The following is a 9,903-nucleotide window of genomic DNA, read 5'->3' as shown; positions in this document are numbered from 1 at the left end:
AGGGGGATGATTAAAAAGGTACAAGGGGGGTATGATTAAAAAGGTACAAGGGGGGTATGATTAAAAAGGTACAAGGGGGGATGATTAAAAAGGTACAAGGGGGGTATGATTAAAAAGGTACAATGGGGGGGTATGATTTAAAAGGTACAAGGGGGGTATGCTTTAAAAGGTACAAGGGGGGATGATTAAAAAGGTACAAGGGGGTATGATTAAAAAGGTACAAGGGGAAGTATGATTAAAAAGGTACAAGGGGTGTATGATTAAAAAGGTACAAGGCAGGGTATGATTAAAAAGGTAAAAGGGGGGATGATTAAAAAGGTACAAGGGGGGTATGATTAAAAAGGTACAAGGGGGGATGATTAAAAAGGTACAAGGGGGGGTATGATTAAAAAGGTACAAGGGGGATATGATTAAAAAGGTACAAGGGGGGTATGATTAAAAAGGTACAAGGGGGATATGATTAAAAAGGTACAATGGGGGGTATGATTTAAAAGGTACAAGGGGGGTATGATTAAAAAGGTACAAGGGGGTATGATTAAAAAGGTACAAGGGGGATGATTAAAAAGGTACAAGGGGGGTATGATTAAAAAGGTACAAGGGGGGATGATTAAAAAGGTACAGGGGGGGTATGATTAAAAAGGTACAAGGGGAGGTATGATTAAAAAGGTACAAGGGGGGTATGATTAAAAAGGTAGAAGGGGGGTATGATTAAAAAGGTACAAGGCAGGGTATGATTAAAAGGTACAAGGGGGGATGATTAAAAAGGTACAAGGGGGGGTATGATTAAAAAGGTACAAGGGGGGGTATGATTAAAAAGGTACAAGGGGGGATGATTAAAAAGGTACAAGGGGGGGATGATTAATAAGGTACAAGGGGGGTATGATTAAAAAGGTACAAGGGGGGGTATGATTAAAAAGGTACAAGGGGGGATGATTAAAAAGGTACAAGGGGGGGTATGATTAAAAAGGTACAATGGGGGGGTATGATTTAAAAGGTACAAGGGGGGTATGATTAAAAAGGTACAAGGGGGGTATGATTAAAAAGGTACAAGGGGGATGATTAAAAAAGGTACAAGGGGGGTATGATTAAAAAGGTACAAGGGGAGGTATGATTAAAAAGGTACAAGGGGGGGTATGATTAAAAATGTAGAAGGGGGGTATGATTAAAAAGGTACAAGGCAGGGTATGATTAAAAGGTACAAGGGGGGATGATTAAAAAAGGTACAAGGGGGGGTATGATTAAAAAGGTACAAGGGGGGGATGATTAAAAAGGTACAAGGGGGGGTATGATTAAAAAGGTACAAGGGGGGATGATTAAAAAGGTACAAGGGGGGTATGATTAAAAAGGTACAATGGGGGGGGTATGATTTAAAAGGTACAAGGGGGGGTATGATTTAAAAGGTACAAGGGGGGGATGATTAAAAAGGTACAAGGGGGGGTATGATTAAAAAGGTACAAGGGGGGATGATTAAAAAGGTACAAGGGGGGTTTGATTAAAAAGGTACAAGGGGGGATGATTAAAAAGGTACAAGGGGGGCTATGATTAAAAAGGTACAAGGGGGGGTATGATTAAAAAGGTACAAGGGGGGATGATTAAAAAGGTACAAGGGGGGGTATGATTAAAAAGGTACAAGGGGGGGTATGATTTAAAAGGTGCAAGGGGGGATGATTAAAAAGGTACAAGGTGGGATGATTAAATAGGTAAAAGGGGGGTATGATTAAAAAGGTACAAGGGGGGTATGATTAAAAAGGTACAAGAGGTATTATCCGAGTACTGGGTCAGACCATGGGCCCAGCACTCTGTCTTCAGCAGTAACCCATTCAGATCACAAGTATCCAACAAGATTCAAAGAGTCAATTCATTGAGCAGCTTGTTTACTTAGTTTGCATAGCTGGTAATGGCTATTGCCAAATGGAAGAGAAAGGCAAGGGAGACATCCTTCCAACCAAGTAAAAGCCTTTATTCTTTACAAACACGGTCCCAACAAGGATCCAAGTTTCGGCAACTCTGAACGCCTTCCTCGGGGAACACTGGATCGAACGACAGGGAGAATGAGAAAAAGCTTGGTGGTGCAAATGGCAGCTAGTCAGGCACTTGACAGCAGAAACTTGGATAAAGAATAAAGGCTTTTGCTTGGTTGTAAGGACATCTCCTTTGCCTTTCTCTTCTGTTTTGTTGCTATTGTAAGGCGAGGCTCTCTCCATTTGTGTGTATTGCACAATGGAACACATTTAATTTTCACCGGTATCCTCTCAATGAGATGTGCCAGGGTTTCCTTCCACAGGATTTATCCCTCTGTACCCACGCATGGTTCAGATACGTCAGTGCCCAGCCCAACCGGATGGCATGCTATAAATGGTGTTAGTTGTGATTCAGCTGGCAGCCTGTGGGAGGGAGATATGGATAAAAGCAGGGAAGCAGCTTGAGGGGAGCAGAAGCAGCTCTGAGAAAGGGGAGAAACTGGGACAGAGCTCCAGATTCAGCGTACACACCATCTGCTCTTTTTTTGAGGCTGCCTGGAAGAAGGCAAGGAGCATCTTTCAACGAAGCTCTAGGAGAGAAGCAGCATTGCTGAGAGAGGAGAATCTCTTTAGCGATCAGCAGAGTCGGCAACAAGAAAGAGCCTGGGACTGAGGAACCAGACCTGCCCCATTGGAAGAGCTGAGCTATAAGTGACCGCAAAACTTTATCTCTGCGTCCCCTGAAACGAAGGGACCTTACTGCTGTCAAACCCAAATCTCTCGGAACATCAAGAAGCAAAAAAGGGAAACAATGGCAAACAAGCTGACTGAGGTACTGGGGACCTGCTGCAGCTACCAGGAGCTGCCAACTCACTGTATCTATATGACTGAGGAGTTCCCCCAGTTCATCCAAGCCAAGGCGCCCAGAGGCAAGTTGAGGAGACTCAGTGAGTCCTGGCTTCACTCTCAGTCTGTCACCTTCGATGAGATCCAGGAGGAGGAGGATGAAGGGGTTTCCCCCACCGAGGAGGAGAAAGCCAAGAAATCCTTCCTGCAGTCTCTGGAGGGTCTGAGGAGAAGCGCCCAGAATCTGCACCTGCAGAGAGAGAAATTCATCAGCTGTAAAATAAGTCACAGCCTGGACTCCAGCGACTCTGATTCTGCTCTAGTAACCCTCAGCCTCTCACACAGAGAAAGACGATAGCCCTTCAGAATCAGATATGTAACCATTCACCTCAAGCGCTCCGAGGACAAGATCTTTTCTGCAAATGAGAGATTTCAGAAGAGGAATCAGGTCCCTGGCTCAAAAGGTGCTGAAAGATGGACATTGGAGTGACTATTTTCTCTCTGAGAGGAAGTAGTTGGGGGATGAGTGACAACAGAGACTGAGAGGCTGCTGCAAAAGAGAGAAAGAGTAGTCCAGCTTTGGATTTTGCTCTATCCCAAAGGGCTTAAGTAGTCTGGGCCTCAGATTCTGAGAGACAGTTGCAGCAGGAACCAAAACGTTTCCCAGAGATAGACTCTGGATGTTTCTTAGATACTATTCTGTGAATGCTTTCAGTACACAATGTTCTCTTTGTGTGAAGTGTAAGAACATTGGATGTAATGAGCACACCTTAAAGGTGTTCATTTTCAAAGCACAAAGACTTACAAGGTTTCATAATAACAAGCGCAACTTTGTAAGTCTAGGAGCTTTAAAATGAGCCTCCCCATTTATTTAAAAGTTTGCTATGCTGCCTTTCAATCAATATATTTATGGATGAATATGATTTATCTTTACAAAATTACAAATAAATACACAAAAACACTTGTTGACTAATGTTTTCAATTTTCTTTTTTGGGGGGCGGGGCATTCTAGTAATTTTTTTCTGCTTCTTTGGGCTTCATGCTCGATCAGAACCGGCAGCTTCACTTGGACTGTGGCATTATGAGGCTACATAGATATTTTCTGTATACCCTGTTCCTCCCTCCCTCCCTCCCACCCCCACCCCTACACATACACACTCATTCCAGTCACAGTGTAAAGTAGTGCTCCCTCTATAAACCTGGCCACTAGGGAGATAATTTCATAACGTCATTGAGGACCGGATTCTCTATAGGGCGCCGATATTGGCAGTTGCCAATCGCATGTCATTCACATGATGACACCCTATAGAGCAGGGGTGTCCAATGTCGGTCCTCGAGGGCCACAGTCCAGTCGGATTTTCAGGATTTCCCCAATGAATATACATGAGGTCTATTTGCATGCACTGCTTTCATTGTATGCTAATTAGATCTCATGCATATTCATTGGGGAAATCCTGAAAACCCGACTGGATTGCGGCCCATCGAGGACTGACATTGGACACCCCTGCTATAGAGAATCACACCTCCATGAAAGATAGGCACTGGAAATATAGGCCTGGGTTTTACAAGTCTACATTTCTAGAACCTATCTATGCCATGAATCATGCCTACATAGGCAGTTAAGGCTGCCTAATGCCACTTCTGGCTTTAGCCACATTCATAGTGGTGTTTGACAGCCTAAAGTGCTTACGTAGGTGTGATTCCAAAGTGTATTTTTATGGTGTTTTGTGTTTTTCACTTAGGAGCCAGTAGGCACATTTAGGCAATGGAATTGGTGATAGTCCTTGGGTGGGAATCACAAACCAACACTATTCAGAACACAGTAACATAACACTTCACTCCCTCTGGAAGTTGTGAATGCTTCCCTCTACTCATTTTCAGCCCTAGCCAGGGCTGGCAGAAACATTCATGCCTGAGAATTGAGCAAGTAAATTTTAAAGAGTCTAATAGTTGCATAATACTTAATCAGTATCCCATGTATATATTGATGCAAAGGTGTTTGTTATATTGTACTGGTTATAATTTTATTTTCAGAATGTGTACACATCTCTTATCTCCACTAGTATAAGCTTAGGTGTGAAGTAAGTTGTTTAAAAATACCATATGTTTATACTACCATTTAGAAATGAGCAGAGGAAGTGAATTGAGCTGCCCCTCCCATACTGAAACTAAACTAAGGGCAAGAAGTTAAAAAAAACTATTTCCTGCACATTGACTACAAAAATGGCTCATTCAAATATGCTCAAAATCACTTACAGAACTCAAACTCTGTAGGAATGGTGTGAACTGGGGAAAGTGGCAAAGAGAAAATAACATTTATTAATCCATCATTTCCACAGGAGAGGGGGGAACCATTAAAGATTAAAAGAAGGAATTAAAGAATAGGGAATACTGAAGATTAGAGATGGCACATGGGTATGTAGAATCCAAAAACATCCAGTTTTTATACTTTGCCATCTATTAATCACAGAAATTAGGAAAACTTCCTTGTAAAAATAATACCTCCCCTTCTTTTGCTGCTTTTCAGCACCAGGCTTTTGGACAGCTCCTGTGACAGACATCAGCCACAACATTGGCTTTTCAAGGGTTTGTTTTGAAAGCCATGTTAAAGTACAGTAGGACACAGTTCTTCAACCGCCGGTCCGCAGAAAATTTCTGCCGGTCCGCGCAGGGCCGGCGAGATTCAAGACGGCAGTTAAATTTCCTGCCGACTTGCGGTTCCTCCCGACTAATGTTCCTCCCAGCCTCAGGCGATCAAGATAGGCTGCCAACGTCGGGGCCTTCCCTCTCTGAGTCTCGCCTGTTCGGAAACAGGAAGTTGAAACAAAATAGGCGGGACTCAGAGAGTGAAGGTCCCGACGTCGGCAGCGTGTCTTGATCGCCAACCCCTGCCGAGTTGCTGAAGAGGGCCGCGGGGAAGTTGCGATTAGGACCGGAGAGAGCTGCAGAGTCAGGTGCAGGTGGAGGGAGATGGTCAGCGTGTGCGAACAAGATCCTGGAGAGCCTTCACAGTGGCTGTCTCCCCTCCCACCAGCTCTCCAATTTGCCAGGGAAGTGATTTACCGGCAACTTCCTGCAGGCAAGTACCGAGAGCTGCTGGAAGGGGAGGAAGCCACTGTAGGAGGCTGGGAAGGTCTGGAAAAGGGAGAGCTGTTACTGGACTTGAAGGGAGTTAGAAGGAGAGATGCTGCTGGGAGGGGAGGAGGGAAAGAGAGTTAATGGGAAGAGTTAATGGGAAGAGAGTTAATGTTGGATAGAGGGAGGAGGGAAGGGAGAAGAAGGAGAGATGCTGCTGGGAGGGGAGGAGGGAAAGAGATGGGAAGAGAGTTACTGTTGGATAGAGGGAGGAGGGAAGGGAGAAGAAGGAGAGATGCTGCTGGGAGGGGAGGAGGGAAAAGGGATGGGGAAGAGAGTTAATGTTGGATAGAGGGAGGAGGGAAGGGAGAAGAAGGAGAGATGCTGCTGGGAGGGGAGGAGGGAAAGAGATGGGAAGAGAGTTACTGTTGGATAGAGGGAGGAGGGAAGGGAGAAGAAGGAGAGATGCTGCTGGGAGGGAGGAGGGAAAGGAATGGGAAGAGAGTTAATGTTGCATAGAGGGAGGAGGGAAGGGAGAAGGAAAAAAAGGAAGGAGGGTAGGGAGAAAGAAAAAAGGAAGGAAACAGCTGGCAGGGAGATTACAGGAGGGGAAGGGGGTCAGGGTGGAATGGAGAGATCAGATGAGAGAAAGGGGAGAGAGAGGAATGAGAAAGTAGAGAGACATTGATGCTGGAAAGGGGGTCAGCAGAGAAATGAGAGAGGGATAAAGATGCTAGATCTGATGTAGGAGAGATAAAAATGAAGAAGGCAGTGAAGCTGGAATGAATGATGTAAAAAGGAGAGAGGAGGATGGACAAGAAAGAGGGGCATAGAAAGAAGTCAGATACATATGGAAGGGGGGAGAGGGCAGACATTGGATGGAACGGGCAGATGCTGGAAGGAAAAGAGTGAAAAGAAGATGAAAGCAGAACCAGAGACAACAAAAGGTAGAAAAAAAATAATTTTATTTCTATTTTGTCATTAGAAATATATCAGATTTGAATTACATATCCTGCTAGAGACATAACTGGGGACTGCAGTATTCTGTTAGCATGATATTTCTATGTAGCATTCTATAATAACTTGGCTTGTTCAGTTTTCTTGATAGTAGAGGGGATATATTGTGAAGGGGGAGGGGAGACAGGGGTTTTGTTGGTCCGTGCTCTGTATATTTGTATTTATAAAATCACAATATGTTCAGAATATTATTTCTTTTTATACTTTAATAAAATATGTTCAATATAAAATCATAATTGCGGCTTGTGCAGATGGAATCAGATGGTTTTGCGGGGACCGAGCTCGCGGAGATGGGGCGTAAACGGGGTTTTTAAATTTTAGTCCTAGTAGTTTGCCGGTCCACAAAATATTCTTTTATTTCTTCTGCCGGGTCCACGGGTTGTAAAAAGGTTGAAGAACACTGCAGTAGGACATACATTCAGCAAGGTTTTATCACTTTTTCAAAAAAACTGGATCAAAGTAAGATGCTGCTACTTGAGGGTTGTATGCAATGCTATAGAGGCTGAGTATCCAAATTACACCTTTGAGAGCAATGATGAAACCAACTCAAGAAAAGAAGGAAAAACAAGAATGCAATTACAGTCAACCTCTTGTTTATAAAAGCTATCAGCAAAGCCCTCACTACAAATTAAGTAAAAAATGTCACCTAGTATATGCAATCTCCTAAGTATAATGCATTTGTATTCTATAAGCTATTAATAAATCTAATATATTACAGTTACTATAGAGGGGGTGCTGAAAATATCTCAGCCCAGCCAAGAAGATAATGACGTGGATATGGTTCAATAAATAACCTGAAACTGTCAAAATATTAAATTTCAATTCTGCAATTCAGCTACAGTGGCAAAATAATGCTCAGAATTTAGGTTGGGCTGAGAACATTTCAGCACCCCCTTGTATCATTTTAAATTTATGTTCCATTGTGTTTTCATGATAAAATACTCCTTTCATTTGTCTACTGATCTTGGCAAAAAACACAAAATAGGCAGAGATCATGTGATAAGGTCTAGTCAAATATATTTATTTTAGATTTTTTTTCAAAAATAAATTTCACATATATTTTAAAAATGATAAATTCTATCACAGATTTAAATACAAAAATAAATATAATTTTGACATGCTTGAAGCATCAAAAAGGCTTATACGAGAAACTTCTGTTATCAAAGTTGGAATAAAGTGGTATTGGTGGCATGCTAGTTCACTTGAAAGACCTTTCTGTGAAATCAAAGCATCACAGAATCATTTCTAAGAAATACCAAGAGTCTCTCACTGAAAACAGTTCAGCTTCAAGCAAAAAAAAAAAAAGGTCTCTCAGGATCTGGTCCCTTTAGGATGATTTAATCCCTTGGGAAGAGTGAAAAACAGATAGGACTTGGTCCTGCTTCCTTTTCAAGTTTATTCATGGCTTGATATACTAACCATCACATGTATCTGGACGGTTTACAATATTAAAAATTAGAAAGGTCTAAATAACTTTTGATTTAGGTGCGATAAAATAAAACGAGGGTAAATCTAATACTATAAGAAGTTAAGACTGATTGGAAACGAGAGGTTTTGGGGGATAGGGAAGTTTTAATTACAATGATAAATAAAAATTAAAAGGAGGGTAGAGGGATGGGGAGTAACGAGAGGGAAACAGGAATATCGCTTCTTAAAAGCTTCCCCCCCCCCCCACACACACACTTATTTCTCTTTTTTGAAGGAGCTCTACTGACCCTACTGTTAGTGACTGCTGATAAGTTTCCCTCAGGCAGAAAACAATGAATCCAATGTCAGTGTTATGTAGGTTTTATAGTCCGGACCAGTAAAAATTCCTCTTCTTAAATCTCTGATTTCCAGAGGTCTCCTCGCTGAGGTTACAGACTCGATCCTGAAGGAATGTCATCCTTTTGCATGTGTCAAGCTGAAGTTACTAGACTTAGAGATCTAATCAGAGTCACTGGAGTCCAGGCTGTGACTCATTTTACAGCTGACGAAGTTCTCTCTGTGTGCAGGTGCAGGGTCTGGGTCCTTCTATCCTCAGACACCTCCAGAGATTGCAGGAAGAATTTCTTGGCTTTCTTCTCCTCCTCCCTTGGGGAGAACCCCTTCCTCTTCCGCCTCCTGGATCTCATCGAAGTGAGCTGAATGGGACTGAAGCCAGGACTCACTGGGTCTCCTCAGCTTGCCTCTGGGGGCCTTGGCTCGGATGGGCTGGGGAAACTCCTCAGTGATATAAATACAGTGAGTGGGCACCTCTTGGTAGCTGCAGCAGGTCCCCAATACCTCAGCCCGCTTGGTTGCCATCATTTTGTGCTTGATGGTCTGATAGATTTGAGTCTGGCAGCAGTAAGGTCCCTTTTTCTCAGGGGCCAGAGCTTTGCAGTCACAGCTCAGCTCTTCCAGTGTGAGCGGCTCTGGTCCCACTGTCTCGGGCTCCTTCCTCCTTTTTGCGAATTGAGAAGCTCAGCTCAGTCCTTTTTCCTTGGGGATCTGGAAGCTTTGGTAATCAGGGGGGAGATTCTTCACTTTCAGATGTGCTAGTTCTTCCCTGGGCTGCCGATGTGAAGCAGATTGTGGGTTTTGAGGCTGGCAATTTCTCCAGTTTCCCTCCTTCTCTCTGAGAGCCGCTTCTCTTTCTGCTCTACTTCACTGCTTCCTTGGTTTATATCTACATCTCCCATCCACTGATCAGCAGTTGCAGTGACAGCTAATACCATTTAAAGCATGTTTTCCGGCTGGGCTGGACACTGACGTATCTGAGATATAGGTAGAGAGTGGTGCTTAAGGAAATCCCAGCACATTAATATTATATTGCGCTACCAGGCTATATGCAGCACTTTCCAGATAATAGGCAATCTCTGCTTTCTGAAACTTACAATCTAATAAAGACTGGCAAGAAACACTGTCAAAGCTTATGGAGTGCAGTGTGTGTTGCTTAGAGTTAGAACAGCAGGTTCTCTGAGAGAGTCTGTATGAGATTTGTGATAAGGAGGCCAAGGGCAGGGAGAATAAGTTTATATGT

At 43.2% G+C, this 9,903-nt stretch overlaps 1 protein-coding gene and 1 pseudogene across 1 annotated transcript; one reads left to right on the top strand and one right to left on the bottom strand.

The window, feature by feature from the left end:
- Nucleotides 1–2,772: 2,772 nt before the first annotated feature.
- LOC117352342 (uncharacterized protein C11orf96 homolog) lies at nucleotides 2,773–3,165 on the top strand. The gene has a single exon (XM_033928769.1). The coding sequence runs from the start codon at nucleotides 2,773–2,775 to the stop codon at nucleotides 3,163–3,165; it is 393 nt and encodes a 130-aa protein (XP_033784660.1).
- Nucleotides 3,166–8,825: 5,660 nt separating this feature from the next.
- On the bottom strand, nucleotides 8,826–9,188 carry LOC117352104 (annotated as a pseudogene).
- Nucleotides 9,189–9,903: the final 715 nt, after the last annotated feature.

The sequence above is a fragment of the Geotrypetes seraphini genome, chromosome 19, assembly GCF_902459505.1.
Source record: "Geotrypetes seraphini chromosome 19, aGeoSer1.1, whole genome shotgun sequence".
Lineage (NCBI taxonomy): Eukaryota > Metazoa > Chordata > Amphibia > Gymnophiona > Dermophiidae > Geotrypetes > Geotrypetes seraphini.
Note: the sequence above shows the minus strand (reverse complement) of the source record. Positions and strands in the feature narration are given on the sequence as shown.